Source organism: Choristoneura fumiferana, chromosome 22, assembly GCF_025370935.1.
Source record: "Choristoneura fumiferana chromosome 22, NRCan_CFum_1, whole genome shotgun sequence".
NCBI lineage: Eukaryota > Metazoa > Arthropoda > Insecta > Lepidoptera > Tortricidae > Choristoneura > Choristoneura fumiferana.
The window spans coordinates 1,752,361-1,771,668 of record NC_133493.1 but is presented as its reverse complement, the minus strand read 5'-3'; the positions used below and the strand labels follow the sequence as shown (position 1 = coordinate 1,771,668).

The 19,308-nt window shown below is 35.0% G+C and overlaps 1 protein-coding gene across 1 annotated transcript; it reads left to right on the top strand.

Annotated features, from left to right (window-relative positions):
• The first annotated feature begins 1,720 nt into the window (after window positions 1-1,720).
• Window positions 1,721-3,581, top strand: LOC141440333 (uncharacterized). The gene is made up of 2 exons (XM_074104839.1): window positions 1,721-2,492; window positions 2,616-3,581. The coding sequence occupies exons 1-2, from the start codon at window positions 2,064-2,066 to the stop codon at window positions 3,390-3,392; spliced, it is 1,206 nt and encodes a 401-aa protein (XP_073960940.1). The 5' UTR covers window positions 1,721-2,063; the 3' UTR covers window positions 3,393-3,581.
• Window positions 3,582-19,308: the final 15,727 nt, after the last annotated feature.

The window sequence follows — 19,308 nt, the reverse complement described above, 5'->3', positions numbered from 1 at the left end:
GTGGTTCTGATATGGACATAGACACAAATCTTCGTCCTTTTTCTGAATCCTCTTGATGTGAACTATCTAATGCTTCAGGTGTTTCCGGTATTATAATATTAGGCTGGCCTGTGAATCCTAAGTCTTGAGAAGTTATTAAGGAGTTAGAACTGTTAACACATATGTTATTTTTCGTTTTTTTTGTAACTTGTACATTCTCGACTGATCCAGTATCTGAAAAAAAAAAGACAAAACAGACAAATACTAAACATTACCGTGAGCAAACGCCAGTTTTCCAATTTCGCAAACAGCTGTCAAACTATTCACCATTCGAATTAATTAATTGAAATTAAAAACTATGAAATAATACAAATATAATATTATGTTCGAATATACAGGAACGGCATCATATTTATCCATCAGTTAAAGTTAACCAACCAATACTGGTAATAAAAGAAATTAATAATAACAGACATTTATTTGTTATTTACTTACTATTGTCTTGTGTAGGTGAGTATTCCGAGACGTCTGGAGATAAATCGTTCTGTGCCTCTTCATCATCATGCTCCTTGTAATTTTAACGGTTTTATTCCGAAGTCTATTTTTGAATAAAATTAAATGTTCACCTTAAACATTAATATAATAATTTAGCTACCTAATTATGATTCCGATAATAATATAAACTTAAACGATATTTATTGTAATACTTTTATATGAACACTGAAAATTTTATCCTTACCGTCATTTAAAAATATGGCATCTGATGTTGACGAAGATTTCCTAATGGGCCTTCACTAAAACCTTCGGAGTTGTCTTTCTCAGGATGTTCGAAATTTTTATATGCACTATTTTGCTCTAAAGAAGAATATGTTTTCGAAGAAGTCTCACCTAAAATAAATATGTATACATAAACTCGTAACTGCCACTACTGTAACTAAAGCCAGTCGATGATTAATTGTGTTTTACATATTGAGTATAACCAATGAAAATACCTAAACTTTATTGGTATCCATAGTTAACTTTTTACTTACCGCGACTTTGTTCTGTTGGGTCAACGTATTGACAATAATGCAACATGTGTTTTGCACGGGATCGACTCATTATAGTAGGTAATTAAAATGAATATCACAAATCAAACATAAAACACTTGTTGCAAAGGTTATTCACAACACACCGCAACTGAATGTGCATCTACTCGTACAATAATACCAAACAAAATAGGCGACACAAATACCCATCGGCGGTAGAAAAACGATTTACCCTCATTTTAGACGCTTTTTTCACACCGTCCTACTAATTTTAATTGTAATAAAATAACAAAGTCTGTTGCATTCATATTGCAGGTTAAAATAAAAAGATGAAATGGTGTTTTTTAGTAACAAACAGGGCCCAATTGCATAACAAATTATAAGCTAATAGTATTAGCGATTTTCTATTGAAATTCACTAATACTATTTGCTTGCCCAGATTGTTTCTAATGTTACAACTTCATTGCTCACATGAATTGTTAATATTTAGAAAATAAAAACATAGTAAGTCTTCTTAATATAATTATGGTTAATATAATCACTAATGCCAAAACCGAACGAGAAATAAAAATGGTAATAATGTTTTCAACACACCTGCTCGTAAAGTAGGTCTTATTACAGCGTATTTACACTGATAATGCAGAATATTACCCATGCCGTGCCTTTTACATTACATTATCGCACTAGTGCCTTTTCATTACATATCTTTTAAATATTAGCAAGAAGTATTAATGTTTCGAAAACAGCTAAGTAGTTATTTGCGTAAATATAAAATTCAATTCAAAATGTGATAAATAATTAAAGAATTTCATGAAACTGCTTGTTAGCTTGTTGGTATTTATAATTTGACGGTGTATTTTTAACTATAAATACCCAATTTCAAAATTTATAAATATGTGGCTGATTAGCTACTTTGCCGGTGCCCTTATCTCAGACTTGCGCGCGCATGCAGCGCTGAGCGCGCGAAAAAAAAAATTACGGCCGCCATCTTTTAAATGGGTTTCTGTTTGTTAAGTTTATTCACAGTATTGCATTTCGTTAGTGTTGTTTTGTAAAATGTCGAATTTAGATAACGAAGAATTACTTATCGAGTGTACGCCGCCAGATATCATAGTTGAAGCGCAAAATGCGAGTGATAGTCTTTTGCCCTCAAAATCAAAAGATAAATACATGCAAGCCTACGCAAATTTCATTCAATGGAAAAATAGCAAAAATGCAAGCTCTTTCTCAGAAAACGTGTTCATGGCTTACTTTAGTGAACTGGCGAAGAGGTATAAACCTAGTTCGCTTTGGTGTATATATTCTATGTTGAAGAGTACCGTGCAGAATAAAAATGCAATTGACATCAAAGCGTACACCAATCTAACTGCATTCTTGAAAAGACGTTCAGACGGCTTTTACAGTCGAAAATCCAAGGTTTTAACACCTAATGAAGTGGAGAAGTTCATTAAAGAAGCACCGGATAATCAATATCTAGCGACAAAGGTCAGTTCCACTATTTAGTTTTGTATTCATTATTATAATATTTGTAGGCGGTATTGTGAGTGTTGATATAATAGGAACTAAGTACGATTATTATAACTTAATTATGATTTTATTTATTTTCAGGTCGCATTAATATTCGGAATTACTGGTGCCTGTAGGCGTCAGGAATTAAACAACATTACGACAAAAGATATAGAGAATCACGGAGAGATGCTACTTGTCAAAATTCCGAACACTAAAAATAAAATTCCTCGGTCATTTACTATTCACGGACCATTTTATGAAATAGTGAAAAAATATGAAAGTTTACGTTCAACAAAAGGAAAATCTGACCGGTTCTTCCAAAATTTTCAAAACGGCAAATGCACGAGTCAGCCTATCGGAGTGAACAAATTTGGATCGATGCCTAGAGAAATTGCCAAGTTTTTAGGCTTACCACAGGCTGACGCTTACACCGGACACAGTTTTAGGCGGACTTCAGCTACATTGCTGGCTAATTCAGGAGCCGATATATTGACTTTAAAACGCCATGGGGGATGGCGATCTAATAATGTCGCCGAGTCATATATTGAGGACTCCATCCAAAATAAAGCCGACATAAGTGCCAAAATAACACAAGCAATCCATTTGGAGCCACAATCCAAGAAGTTCTGCCCTGAACCGCGTCCTTCCACCTCATATGCCAATGATGATTTGGGATTTCATACGTTTGCTAATGATGAAACGCAATGTTCTTCTACCTCCTTTCAGAATGTTGCATTATCACCGACATTTACAAATACCCAAGAACAAAGCAATGAAATAATTAATAATACAATTAAACATACAGTACAAATGCCTCATAAGGCGGTAGCATATCATTTCAATAATTGTACTTTTAATAACTGTTTCAATAATTAAAGTTTTTAAATAAATGTGAACTTTTATTTACTTTTCCTCGCAAGTGTGTTGAAAAACGTCGTATGAAACACGTGAGCATTGGTCATTACACTTTTCGTCTCCATTAAGCCTTCGCCTTCGGCTCAGGCTTAAAAACCGACTCGAGTGTAATGACCAACATAGCACACTTGTATCATAATGTACTATTATCATGTTTTTTCTGGTATACTATATAAACAATCCATACTTTGCACATTGTAACTAAGTTTGCAATAATTTTACAATAAAAAAATAAGACAAATGGGATAAAAATAATTACTTACAATTAAATTACACGAACTAACTTTCTTAGTTTTCATCTTAGGCAAGAAGCAAATAGATACGCAGATAGGTCAGCTTTTGCTTATTTTAACCCCTGAATATTAAATTACATTGTGCATTTATTACAATAAAAATAAATTCGAATTAATACGTTACAGGTTTGAAACGTGATTATTAGAGCCTCCGCTAACTACCCTTAAAGTTTGAGGTAGTATCAAAAATACACGCTGTATAAAATATCTATTCGAAATAAGTCATTATTTATTTATTTATTTATTTATTTAAATGCAATTCACATGTCAAAAGTACAGTACAGCACTAACACTAACATTATGAAACCCGGAAGGGCGCAGCATTTTTAAGAGAGAGAGAGTTTCCAAAACAATAAATTGGTATCTTAGAATTAATTAAAGTTGTGGCAATAATACAAAATCAAAATAGAAAAGAATAATTAAAAGACAATATCAGTAACATTAATAATTGTAGTCACGCAATACTCGTATGTCAGAATGTTATTCGAATAAGTCGATAATTATTAGTGAATATTATTTTATAGGTATGTCAGGACGATTTAATGTTAGTATCATAGTCTTATCTTAAACGATGTGTCAATGAGTGGATAAACAATGGCATTGCTAAAAATATGTTTTAATTTAATTTAGATTAGGTAGGTAGGTAGGTTTAGGTAGACTCTGTGATAATTATTCTTTAAATATTCTTCAAGCGAGTAATAACTTTTTTTATCAAGAATTGCTTCAGTAGTTTTGTTAAATTTAATATCATCTTCCTCATTTTTGAATTGGTCACTCATTTTATTATAAATTTAATTGCCATCGAGTTTGGAGATGATTTGTGCAGTTTTAGTTTCGATCCAGTCAGAGTAACTAAATTGTTTTTAAATCTTGTTTCAAAGCGTCTTGTTTTGTCTTTTTGCTTTGTATAAAACTGTGGGTATTTCCTAACATGTTTGCAAATCTCAAAGATATATAAGGATGTCAGTGTTAAAATTTCAAGTGTTATAAAATGCGGCTTGCAACTTTCCGGACTCTTAATATTGGCGAGTATCCGTATACATCTTTTTTGTAAAGTAAATATATCCTGAATATCAGTGCTGTTCCCATAAGATAATGCCGTATTTAAGTCGCGAATAGGCATATGCGTAATAAGCGGCTAGTGCAGATTTCATATTTGTGTTTTTTTTTAGTTCACTTAAAGCGTAAGCGAAACTAGACAGTTTGGTTTTGAGCTTACTGATGTGCGCTTTCCAATTGACATTCGAATCGATTTCGAATCCGAGTAATGTAAAAGTATTTACGCAATCTATTTTTGAGCCGTTAAATGAAAAGTTTATGTCTAGAGGAGTTTTTTGGTATGGTCTGAACTGTATTAATTTTGTTTTTGAAAAAATTTATTTCTAAGTTATGATCATTCATCCAATTTATAAGCTGATCAAAAAGATTATTCAGATCTTGGTGCAATTTTATGCTGTCCGTGCAGGAAGTTAGTATAGATATGTCATCTGCAAACAAGACACACGTCTCTTTTATTATTTTTGGAAGGTCATTTATATATATTAAAAATAGTAAACAAGAAGTTACACTTCCTTGGGGGATTGAATTATTTATTTGCACTACGTTGGATTTGACTATTATTATTATTATTAAATTATTTGATTATTATATTATTAAATGAAATTTGCAATGACGAGTCATGCCTGTTCTTTTGGCATCTGTACCTATGTATATATGTGTGTGCATGTGTTCATTATGCAACAGTTATTGATAATAAATGATTCTGATTCTGTATAAAAAAAAAGTTACAAAGGTGACAAAAAAATTACACATTTTTTTTCTTCATTCTAATCAAGAGTGCTCGTAATTCTGAGTAAGGAGATTAATTACCCCATTATCTAACTCTAAAAAAAAAAAAAGCGCCACTTAAAGTGAAAATGCCCAATTATGTGAAACTACGTTTTTCGGTCCAACTCCAGCGCATCAGTTTGCACTTACCCGTGGTAGCTAATCAAAGCTGTGCTTGGTGCTCCAACTTCAAGTCAACACCTGGCTGGTGCTCGAAGTGGACTGAGCGATCGAGAAGTGTCTGCGAGGGTTATACTACCTTCCGCTGGCGTTCGTGTCGTCACAGCCTAGTGTGTATATTATGTCTTTATTTTATGTGTTTACCTTTAATGGGTCCCACTGAAAAACAGCGTTGTGGCTTGCCGCAACATTATGCTGAGTGGGCCCCAACTTATACTATTCGACGTTTATTTTTTTAATTATTATTTCTTCCTAACGTGTTTTTTCTGTGTATCGACCATGTGTAAATAAATCTCTCTGTCTCTCTCTCTCTCTGGGGGTGTTGTATTATATCTATGGTTAATTGTCTATGACTTTAAATAGAAAAAAAAAACAATAAATTCAGTTCCCTTTTTGAAACACAAGACGGTCGTTTTATTATACTTTTTTACCTAGATACCTCTATGACTCTCTAGAAATATATGTTTCAAATATCAAGTCTCTAAATCAGCTAGATGGCTACTATAAAATAGTAATACGCCTTGTTCCTTATCCCGTAGCAATTTCGGTAAATTCTGAAAATTGTTTTTAGCTGTTAGTATTAGCTACTTGCATGCCAAATTTGAAGTTTCTTAATAATAGTTACGTAAATAGGGTCACTTGAAAGTGAAAATATAAATCCCATTTATTTCCTATCTCGTGGGAATTTCGAAAATCCTGAAAACGATTTTTAGCAGTTAGTATTACCTACTTGCATGCCAAATTTGAAGTCTCTTATAATTATAGTAATGGAAATAGTGCCATTTTAAAGTGACAACGTAAATCCCATTTATTCCCATTTATTTAGTGTACCTCTATGTCAATTAAGGTATATGTATGCCAAATTTCAGGCGTTTAGCTTCTTCAGTGGGTTGGGCTGTGCGTTGATATATCAGTCAGTCAGTCAGGACTTTTAGCCGATACTTAGCAGGGGAGCCCAAGAGGGTATTGAAATTTACTCGAGCGTGTCAGATGAACATTAAGAATACTGACATCCTGCTGAGTACCTCTACTATATAAATATAATATTATGTCTTGTAGGCATATATTTGTTTCAAGTACATTACTTTTATTTCTTTATATAATTTTTGGAGGGTGTTAAGAAATCATAGTGAAATAAAGTTTTTAGAATCTTATTCTGTGCAATTTGAAGACCTTTAAGATTGGTCGGTGCTGCATTAGCCCAAACTTCCACCAGATACTCTAGATGTGGTTTGACTAAAGAATTATAGATGGTGACGCGAATGTTCTTAGGGAGACAGCCTACTATTCTATATATTGCCCCCGTCAAAGATGATAGTTTGGGCACGATGCTAGCAATATGGGGCTTCCATGTCAGTTTGCTATCAACGATCAATCCTAGGTACCTTTCATGCTCCTTCTCTTCTAGTTTCTCGCCATTTATGTAGATGACAATTTTTTTCTAGTTTTTTTATTTTTAGCCGAGAAAATTATGTAACAAGTTTTGGTGGTATTTATTGTTAGTAAATTGCGCTGAAACCAATTGAACAATAGATCCAGATCTAGTTGAGCTTGTTGCATGATATCAGAAAGCGAGTCTCTGAAAAAAAATAGGCATGTATCGTCTGCATATAGATTTAAATGGCCCCGCAGTCCTACTTCATGTAGATTTTTAACGTAGATTAAAAAGAGCAAAGGACCCAGGATTGATCCCTGTGGCACGCCGTAAGTAATAGGTAAAGGAGAACTACTGTATTGTTCTATTTTTACTACCTGGTATCTATTTTTTAAGTAAGATTGAAAAATGCTTAAAGCGCTGCCCGTAATTCCAATTGATTTCAATTTGTTTAGTAATAGGCTATGACTGACTGTATCAAAAGCCTTCCTTATAAGTCTATGAATACGCCTAGTGCAATATTGTTTTTATTTTTGGTTACTAGGTCGATGGAGGCTGATGATGTGTTACTTTTTGAACGAAAGCCATATTGTCTTTTAAATAGAAAATTTATTGAATCCAAATACCCTTATAGTCTAATATAAATTATTTTTTCAAATATTTTTGAATTTATAGGCAGTACCGATATGGGACGGTGGTTTCCAGGATCTGACTTTGGGCCCGATTTATAAATAGGGGTCACTTTAGCAATCTTTAAAGAGTCCGGAAATTCGCCTTTCTGGAAGCATTCATTGATACAGTCAGTCAGCTCCTCGACGATGAAACTACTTATACACTTTATGCTCTTAGTATTAATACCATCTGCACCTGCACTGGCATTAGAGTCCAAATTGGAGATGATCTTAGATACTTCTTCTACTGTAGTTGGAGCTAAGTGTTGTAGATTACCTATGCAGCTATTTGGACCACTAGGCGCCTCATCATCCAATTTAAATTTTACCGGAATATTATCGCACAATTTTGAGCCAATAGTTGTAAAATATTCATTAAAATATTCGCAAATCATTTGTGGTTCTGTTATTGTCCCCGATTGAGTTTGAAGTTTCGAAGGTATGTAATTTGATTTGATTTTGTTTTTAGATAGGGAGTTTATTAGACTCCACGTTTTCTTGGGATTATTGACACATTTTTCAATAGCACTATTATAAAACTTGTTTTTAGTTTTCCTAATAAGAACTGTAAGTTTGTTTCTTTCACGTACGAAGTCCTTGCGTAGCATTTCGTCTTGTGGATTTTTCCTTAGCTTTCGCCATAGAATATTTCGAGCATTTATTCCAGAAATAATTGTTTTGTTAATCCATTCTTCTCTAGGTAGGTTCATTATTTTTGTTTTTATGCATTTGGATCTTTCAATAGTTGTTTTAATTTTCTGTTCTAATTTGGAATAGTCATGATCTGTACTTGCAAGTTCCACCTCTTTCATGTATAAGTATAGGTAGTTTTTTACAGTCTACTGCCTCGTATTTTGTCCTTGTTATTTGTTTGGGTTTTCTTTTTAACAGCTGGAGGTATATCTCTTTGTGATCAGATAACGCTGAGTCTATAATATAAAAGTTGAAAATGTCTTCAATTAGGCTTGTATGGACATGATCCAGGATAGTTTTGCATGTTGTAGTCTCTCGGGTACAATAACTCTCATTAATTTTGTTTATAAGATTGTAGCCAGAATTCTCAATTATAGTTTTATATTGCAGAGCAGAGCCATTTGGTCAATTGACAACAAGTCGATGTTGAAATCACCGAAGACAATTGATCTTTTATTTTCTTCAAGTTGCTGTTCGAATTTTGTAATAAACTCGTTAAAATTTGTTCGCCCGGGTTTATATATAGCTCCGATATTGAGAGACATTTTAGTTAATGTGATCCATAAAAAATTGTTACCACCAGAGTATTTTTCATGAGTCAAACTATGATCTCTACTGTCTCGAACAAAAATTGAAACCCCACCACCTCTTAAATCAGTTCTAATGTTGTAGTAATGGTAACATCCCGGTATTTGAAAAAGTTTTGCTTCGTTTTCTGTTTTTATCCATGTTTCAGTGAGTAAAATCAAATGAGTAGTATCTGGTACAAACTATGATCTATACTGTCTCGAACAAAAATTGAAACCTCACCACCTCTTAAATCAGTTCTAATGTTGTAGTAATGGTAACATCCCGGTATTTGAAAAAGTTTTGCTTCGTTTTCTGTTTTTATCCATGTTTCAGTGAATAAAATCAAATGAGTAGTATCTGGTACAGAGGCCAGGATACATTGCAGCTCATCCAGTTTTCCCGGTGCCACTATGCTGCGTATAATTTGCGTAGAAAAAATTTAATGAATGTGAGCAATGTGGTATTTGCTGGTATTTATCGAATACGGCATAGTTAATGTTAATAGGCTTACTTGGTTTGTTGTTATCGGTGACAATGGAGGATGTAATTCGATAAGATGTTAGTTTTTTGTCCGTTCTTGCACAATTATCTTAGGCGTTCCTTTGATGTACTTGATCGAAAGACCAGTTTCACCGTTCTCTTGACGCCTCGTTAACTCCTCTTTTAGGCGTTTCAGGTAATTTTGCTGGTTATTTGTTTGATCCGAGTACAATTTAATATCTCCCTCAAGTTGGGATTTATTCTGTAAGAGTTTCATTACCGATTGTTCGGATTCAAAGCATGCCTTAATTGGGCGATTTTTTTCAGGTATTTGCCTAGTCTGTAAATTTTTAGTGGTTGAGGGAAATTTTCATCTATGGGTGTAATGTACTTCATTATTTCCCTTTTGTCGAAATCTAGTCTATCCTTTTTATTAGCCGTTCGAAGTTCGGGTATACCCATTATAATTACGTTTTTTTGGCGTTGTATCCGTTCCTGGCATTCCATAAAAACATCCTCGCACGCAATGGATGTGGTTTGTGATGTAGACGGCGCTTGCAAGTTCTTACATATGTTTGCATCATACTGAATACATTTTATGTTGTTTTCATTTTTAGTGGACTGAGTTTTAAGTTGATTTATCTCAGATTTTAATATATTTTGTTCCTCGGTAATATTTTGCGTAGAAATTCTAATTCCACTTAATTGATCTTTAATTTCGTTCACATCTTGCTGCATTTTATTGATATTTTCACTTTGCGCGTTAGAAAAACTGGTCAAAAGTGTCTTCAACTCATTGCGTAGGGTTTGATTTTGACTAGTTGATGACATCAACTCGGTACGAAGACTAGTGATTGCCTCTTTCACAGAAAAGTCCAACTCAGGTTCTTTTCGTTTTCGGAATGGACTTTAACTATCTCACAACTTCGATAAATCGGGTTGGGATCCACCTCATGCGTTTTTCGGAGATCGTAGGAGACTCATTTTAGCACAAAACAAGTTGCAGTAGTTCTTATTCACTTGTATTAAGTATTGTTTTGCTTCAAAAAGAGCCCTTCTTACAAAATAGTGATCGCGTCGCGTTAAATCTCTTCAATTTATATGGAAACACGAACAGCGCCTCTAGTGGCACGTTTGCGATGTTCGTGTTTCCATACAAATTGAGATTTTAACGCAAACGAGATCGAGACTTATTTTGTAACCGAAACCTTACACTAAGGGCACCTAAGGGCACAGCTGCCAACGGAATAAAAGAAATGGTCCTGGGTCTCGCCGCTCTTTTGTTCTCGAACGCGCATAAGCTGTAAACAACTCGGCAGCACAGTGTCACAAGTCCAAGTTTAGTGATTAGGGAATTGACTCGTAACACTGTTACTTTAAGGTCTATATTTGTTTGATAGCACACTTTTAACTTTTTAGAAATTAATACTTGCGTCAAGCACGTCTAGCTTCGACCACTGCGAAACACAATTATTTACATATTTTTTTTCGACAGTTTGAATCTAAATGTGTTGGACCTTTAATCATATACAATAGTTAACTTTTTACAACTAAAGCACTGCTTCAAATTTTATGAAATTTGGAATGGAAAAAGCTTGAACTTCATAGCAGGAGCTACGAGTAGAATTTTTTTTATTCGACTGGTTGGCAAACGAGCAAATTTGGCGATATTTTTAAACAGGGAATAAGAGCGGATGAGTCCACGAAACACAATAATTAAATAAATGTATAAATATAAATTGAATTAATATTATGTAGCGAATTACGTATTAATAATGTGTTATTTTGTAAGTACATTCCGTATTAATCTACTTACAAAATAATCAAAAATTATGACTTCATCTTTTTCTTTTATTGATCATCATCATCATCATCAATGAGATTTTAACGCAAACGCGATCGAGACTTATTTTGTAACCGAAACCTTACACTAAGGGCACCTAAGGGCACAGCTGCCAACGGAATAAAAGAAATGGTCCTGGGTCTCGCCGCTCTTTTGTTCTCGAACGCGCATAAGATGTAAACAACTCGGCAGCACAATGTCACAAGTCCAAGTTTAGTGATTAGGGAATTGACTCGTAACACTGTTACTTTAAGGTCTATATTTATTTGATAGCACACTATTAACTTTTAGAAATTAATAATTGCTTCAAGCACGTCTAGCTTCGACCACTGCGAAACACAATTATTTACATTTTTTTTTTCGACAGTTTGAATCTAAATGTGTTGGACCTTTAATCATATACAATAGTTAACTTTTCACAACTAAAGCACTGCTTCAAATTTTATGAAATTTGGAATGGAAAAAGCTTGAACTTCATAGCAGGAGCTTGGCGATATTTTAGAAATAAGAGTGGATGATCCCACGAAACACAATAATTAAATAAATGTATAAATATAAATTGAATTAATATTATGTAGCGAATTACGTATTAATAATGTGTTATTTTGTAAGTACATTCCGTATTAATCTACTTACAAAATAATCAAAAATTATGACTTCATCTTTTTCTTTTATTGATCATCATCATCATCATCAATGAATTAACAAAAAATGTTTAGAACCCCTTCTTCTGTGATCTTCTAGAGTCCAATGTTATCCTGAATGGAGTATAAGTCAATTGGTGTCAAGTATCCCATGAATATTTATTTTATTTATTTTTATGCCATGGTTCGTCGGTTATGAGGCTGTACATCCCACGGAAATGTGGAGGTCGCGGCTTTCTTAATGCCAAAAATCTCCACAACCGCGAGGTATGCAGCCTTAGGAATTATTTCCTTAGCAACGAGTGTGGGATGCATCGCGATGTTGTGGCAGTAGACAGACACCTCACCCCGCTATCCTTGGCAAACGAAAATTGGCGCAGTCCTATGGTAATGAGCACGGAAGATCGCAAGAACGTATGGAAGAGCAAGGAGCTACACGGCGGTTCTACAAGACCCTAACAGGGCCTGATGTAGACCTTCTCGCGTCGGTGACCTGGCTACGTTTCGGGGACCTCTTTGGGGAAACCGAGGGTTTTGTGTGTGCAATTGCTGACGAAGTTATCATGACGAACAACTACCGGAGGTATATCCTGAAGGACGGTACGGTCGACATTTGTCGGGCATGCCGCCGTCCTGGGGAATCACTCAGGCATATTATCTCCGGTTGTTCTCATCTTGCTAACGGTGAGTATTTGCACAGACATAACTTAGTAGCCAGGATTATCCACCAGCAACTTGCTCTTCGATACGGCCTTGTAGACTCTGAGGTGCCGTATTATAGGTATGTCCCTGCGCCAGTTCTTGAAAATGGTCGTGCCACGCTCTATTGGGATCGATCTGTCATCACGGACAGGACTATTGTAGCCAATAAGCCTGATATCGTGCTGACAGATCGATCAAACCGCCAGGCAGTGCTCGTTGATATCACCATCCCACATGACGAGAACCTCGTGAAGGCCGAGAAGGACAAACTCAGCAAGTACCTTGACTTGGCTCACGAGGTGACTGCTATGTGGGATGTTGACTCGACGATCATTGTCCGATAGTCGTTTCGGCAAACGGTCTAATAGCGAAGAGTCTCGACCAACATCTCAAGAGACTCTCGCTAGATGGCTGGATCAAGGGCCAGATACAGAAGGCGGTACTTCTGGACACGGCACGCATCGTCCGGAGGTTCCTCACTCTGCGGCCCTGACCACCGGTAGCTTGGGCCCTACCCGTTACCGGCGGCAAACTAGGTTAGGTTTTTATAATATTTTTATTTTGTATGTACTTTTCTGTATTTTACTTCTTATAACTATTATAAAAACCTAACCCTAAGAATAAAAATAAATAAAGAGAATAATAATAATAATCATTTATTCGCTTAAAACATTAGACATAAATTATACAACAAAGAAATATCTGGCGGTCCTCAAACTAGGCTGAGCCTGTATCTTGAGAACCTGGAGTGCAATTTAGAGACATACTTGGGAATATAAGAACTTAGCCGTATTTTTTATCATTAAAGACAAGGATATTAACATGTATAAAAAATATAAACAAAAAATAATAATAATAAGAAATCAAAAAAAGAAGAAGAAAAAACCGTCAACAATCGCCAGCGCATGTGTGTGTGTGTGTGTGTGTGTGTGTGTGATTTCTAATCGCAGCTCACAAAGAACGGACGATGCCTCAGTCGTAAATTACCGCGCCAGATATATAACACTCTTTAGAAGAGTCATCAAGAAGGCGAAACAACTAACTGTTCAGTCTGAAATAGCTGCAGCTAAAAATTGTACAAAGAGTATTTGGGAGGTCGTCAATTGGCACAGAAACCTAAAATCAAATAAATCAAAGAATAACATAATACTCAAGATAAGTAATAGAATCATAATTACTATAATAAAGGACAATATAGATGTACTCGCGGTTCCACTTGCAAATTTTTTCAACAATTGCTACGAAACGGGCGTTTTCCCGGAACAGCTTAAAATTGCCCAAATTTTGCCATTATACAAAAAGGGCTCAAAGTACGACCCAAATACTTATAGAAGTATTTTACTTTGGAGAAGTATTTTATTATGGTGTTACTCGCAGATAAAAAAAAACCCTCAACGACACAGAAACCGATAGTAAGAGACAGATAAGGGAAAATACCAGACGCAAGGCATTACCACCAGCTATTCGTCCTAGATTAAGAGTTGTTCAGCACAGTGCAAAGTATCAGGCGACGAGATTATTCAACAGGTTACCCTCTGAATTAAAAACAATAACAAGCTATTATAAATTTAAACATAGCTTAAAGCAGTTTTTGTTAAAGGAGTGCTACTACAGTATAGACGAGTACATGCTTAGGTAAACTGATATTGGACTTTTGATGGATTTATTTTTTTGTGTTTTAATTTATTGTTGTCATTTTTTATTTTTAGAATTGATCAAGGTATATTTATAGGTGTAACATTGAATGGTTGTTTTTTATTATTATTATTATTATTATTATTTTATTGAGGTATTCTGTTCATACACAATGTAAATTGTTTTTGAATAAATAAACTGAACTGAACTGAACTGATCAATAATGTCACGTCAATAATTTTATTGAAGTAACATTAAATATGTACGTATAACTTTTGTAAGTAAGTACTTTTGTATACTAAATGTTATCGGTATTATAAGGGGAGGTCCAAAAGTCCGCGGAATGAAGTAGAAAAAAGTAAAATAGTATTAAACCTCTTTGCTTATCTGGCACAAAAACTCTTTAGAAAAAAAATGTGTAAATGTCAATTCAAAACCGTCATTTGTTTTAAAGATATAGCCCTTCAAACAAATTATTCCGATTAAACGTGCCACTATGGAGCAAATTGAATATCGTGCTGTGATAAAATTTCTGTCGAAGCAAGGAAAACCTCCACAACTTATGATGGATGAAATGAAAGCCGTCTACGGGGACCAGTGTCCTGCTAAAACCATGATTTACAAGTGGTCTGGACTCTTCAAACGTGGTAGAGAGTCAATTGAAGACGACCCTCGCCCAGGACGGCCGATTGACGTCACATCGTCAGATATTGTACAAAAAGTAGAAAAACTCGTATTAGAAGATGCTCGACTTAAAAAAAAGCAATTAGCTGCATTAGTTGGTGTATCAGATACAACAATTTTAAGGATCCTACATGATCATCTTGGCATGACGAAAGTGAGTGCTAAGTGGGTACCGAGAATGCTCAAACCGCAGCAGATGGAACAACGAGTTGAAGCATCGAAGCAATTTTTGAATCTGTGCGGTGAGGGTTAGTCTCACTTCGTCTAAAAAGCAACTGGTCTATGTAGCATGTGGTCTCAAAAACAGCTGGTCTAAGTAGCAACTGGTCTATAAGGCAACTGGTCTAAGTTGCAAGTGGTCTAAAACGCAACTGCAAGCTGGTCTAAAACGCTTTTCGCCTAAAACGCAACTGGTCTAAAAATGCAACTCGTCTAAAACGCTTCTCGTCTAAAATGCAACTAGTCTAAAACGTTTTTAATCTAAATCTCATCTCGTCAAAAATGCAAGTGGTCTAAACACAAATTAGTCTCACTACCATACGTACGAAATCTTTTTGAGTAGGCTTCATTACGACTTCACACTAATATTATAAATGCGAAAGTTTGTTTGTTTGTTACAATCACGCGTAAACAGCTGACCGGAATTTGCTAAAATTTAGCACGCAGGTAGGTGGGTGCAAAATTTCAGTGTGTGTCTGCTAGGATAGGACATAGAATATTTTTATCCCGGTAAAGTGTTCCTGTGGGATAAAATCAAATTAATTTACAACATCAAAAATCAATGGGAGTCAAACTGCAGGCGGAATAAACAATAAAATACACGTAATAAAGTTTGAATTTTAGATTGCTTGCTGGCATGCATACTTATGTGTGATAGTCTGATAGGATAGCTTCTACTCGAAATATGATTTCTAATAAATCCTGCAGTTTTCGTTTTTAGTTTGATAATCAAGGATGGAAAGTGAACCATTCCACCTGAGATATTTCTGGCGCAAATAATTCGAGGGTAAAATAGGTACTTAATTTAACCCGACTTAAACATTCTACTTTTCATTTCGACTGTGAGGAAAATAAATTTACAGAATTATAATGTATTGTGAATATGATATAAATTAATAATTACTTAGTTACTAATGAAAATATAGTAAGATAATTAAAAAATAATAATGAATTAAAACTAACAAGTATCTACTTAGATATAAATAAATTAAATTGACCCTTGATGTCCAACCTCTAACATTATCGCACTGGCCACTTGCCGCGGCCGACTTGACTGGAGGGCTACCACGAAATTCCTTTGAAATCGGACCGTCCCACTCACTCTCGTATTAAATCCTATTAGCGTGTGCTGGACGGCAAGAAACGGAAGTCGAATTTTGCACTGCGTGGTAGGCCTGTAATCTAGTTGGTCTGCATCTAGATGGCCATGCCGAAACGTGAAAAAATATGACGTAACTCAATTATCTTCAACTCCGTGGCTATTCGTTAAAAAAATTACTTTCAACCCTAGAGATGAACACGCAATTTACCACCCGGCTATCTTCCCATGAAAATTAAACTTTCCAAACAGGAGAGATGAAAATATTTAAATCCACTTATTGTCCTAATATTTTATTCTTATTGTTAAAAATTTATTGTTGATAGTCAATTATTTTATTAAATTAAATTTATTTTTATTCAACTACTATTTTTTCCCTGTACCTAGTGAGGTGAAAAATTGTGTGTTTCGCTCGGCTGTAAAGTTGTTTAGCATCTCGTGCCTTGAAACCCTCGGCAACGCTCAGGATTCCTTTTTTGACCAGAATCCTTCGCTTTCTCGGATTTAAATTATAAGCACTCGTGCCAAACACTAACTTACTACTACTACTAGACAAGCTTTTATTTAACTTTACGATTGTGCTCAAATTTGCTTTACATGCGTGTATTTGCTGACAATGTAATAATATGGTACCATAGAGCTGAACTGATGATGGAGTAACGAAACAATAAGATATTCCCGCCGTGTTTGGGCTCATCACAATTGCCTTGATTAAGCAAAAGAAAGTATGTACAGTCGGCAATAAAAGCTTGTTTAAAAAAATAATTTTAGACATGAACGTATTTCTTTACCGTATGTTATATAGCTAGTAGATAGGCATAATATAGGTCTAAGGAATAAAATACTTCTTCATATTTAGACCAAGTGGCGTTTAAAACCGATTATCAGGTAGCTTAAGACCACTTGTTACTTAGGCCATTTGCGTTTTAGACCTATGGCTATGGTGTCTTAGGCCATTTAAGTTTTAGACTACTTGCTACTTAGACCAGCTGCTTTATAGACCACTTGCTAATTGGACCAGCTTTCTTATAGACCACTTGCTACTTAGACCAGTTGTTTTTTAGACCACTTGCTACTTAGACCAGTTGCCTCATAGACCACTTACTACTTAGACCAGCTGCTTTTTAGACCACATGCTACATAGACCAGTTACTTTTTCGACGAAGTGAGATTAACCCGACAATCCTACCCACATATTGGAAGGAATTGTGACTGGAGATCAAACTTGGGTTCATCATTTTGAACCTGAGTCTATGCAGTGGCATAAGAAGGGTGCACCCCCTCCGAAGAAGTTTAAGGTATCAGAATCGGCCGGAAAGGTGATGGCAACGATTTTTTGGGATACAAAAGGGATTCTCATGATTGACTACAAGGACAAGGGTGTTACGATAACTGGGACATATTATGCGATGCTATTAGAAAGACTACGCGAAGCCATTAAAGGAAAAAGGCGAGGAAAACTGTCAAAGGGTATGTTGCTGTTGCACGACAATGCACCGGTTCACAAGAGCCATATTGCGACTGCTGCTCTTAACAGATGCGGCTTCAAATCGCTGGTTCACCCACTCTACAGCCCGGACCTGGCCCCCAGCGATTATTATTTGTTCCCAAATTTAAAAAAAGAACTACAAGGAAAAAAAAATTGTGACGATGATGAAGTAATTTCGGCTCATTTTGAGGGCATAGATAAAAAATATTTTTTTGATGGTTTACATCAATTAATTAGCCGATCTGAAAATTCATTAAACTCGAGGGTAAATATATTGAAAAAGAAAAATACTCCTATTGTTTCATTTAATGTACAAATACTTCATTCCGCGAATTTATGTACCTCCCCTCGTAACAATGGATTGTCATTGCAACTGGCTATAGTAAATAGCTTTATTATTAGCATTATTACACAACTGTTTCAATAAAACCCGCCTGTTACTGCTTTAAATTGTTCATTATTTTTCTTCTCACTGTATAAATTACTGTTCGTCTATCTTTTACGTTTTCCTTTTCAAACCAAGTTAAATTCAAATTCAAATCATTTATTCAGCAAAAAGGCTGCAATGGGCACTTCGGAAAGACCATCCATTGCCAAGAAAAATGCTCCGCAAGAAACTTGTCAGAAAGTCATTTTTTTTTTCAAAATAAAATAGTAAGAAATAAAATACTCAAAAACTAATACAATTAAAGAAAAAAAAACAAAAATAATAATAACAATAATACAGGGATGTATGGGGTCCCTTAGTTACAAAACTAAACACTTACTATATCTACGTTCAGTGGAAGTGTAGAATGCTTCCACCGTCAAAAAAAATGATTCTGAAATATACATTTCATTTCGCTTGAAAATATCCCTTTTAGGGATAAGTTCGCCTTTGTCCTCTTTTTGTTTTCCTTGTATTATTTTTGTGTTTAATGTGTAACGAGGTGTCATACAGCTCGTTTCATCTTAACTCTTTGTACTGTCTGGTTAAGCACATATTTGAAAAAATAACATTTAAATTCAAATTTCCTTTTCTAAATTCCACACCTGTTCAATTTACGTCAAGTAGCCATTCTATTCAGAGCCTCCGAGCTGAACACTTACCTCTCTTTATCCTAGATCCTATAAATCTCTTAAAACTCCATAACAAGCTCATAATTCACTACTCCTATACGAAGGAAGGTTTTATAATTGTACAGTGCATTTTGTGAAGTTTCATAAGATCATTAAGATCGTAATGCCACTGGACTTCAGTGCCATTGATTTATATAAATAAAGAACTGGGCACGGAAACATAAGTTGATTAACTATGTATTTTTAAAATAGTTGATGCAGTGTCAAAGCATACCATTTAGATACTTAAAACCGCGTCTGTTTGTTCCCAGGTGCCCTTTTATTATTATCCTAAATAAATATCACTGTCTGCCCTATTCCTGTCTTCTTCCTTTACATCCGAACAACTTCCCCGGACACCACCCCGTGACAAAT

Bases quoted from the DNA above. Each gene is read 5' to 3' on its own strand.
- LOC141440333 (XM_074104839.1), top strand. From the start codon at position 2,064: ATGTCGAATTTAGATAACGAAGAATTACTTATCGAGTGTACGCCGCCA. The intron at 2,493-2,615 runs GTCAGTTCCACT...ATTTATTTTCAG, and splicing joins ATCAATATCTAGCGACAAAG to GTCGCATTAATATTCGGAAT.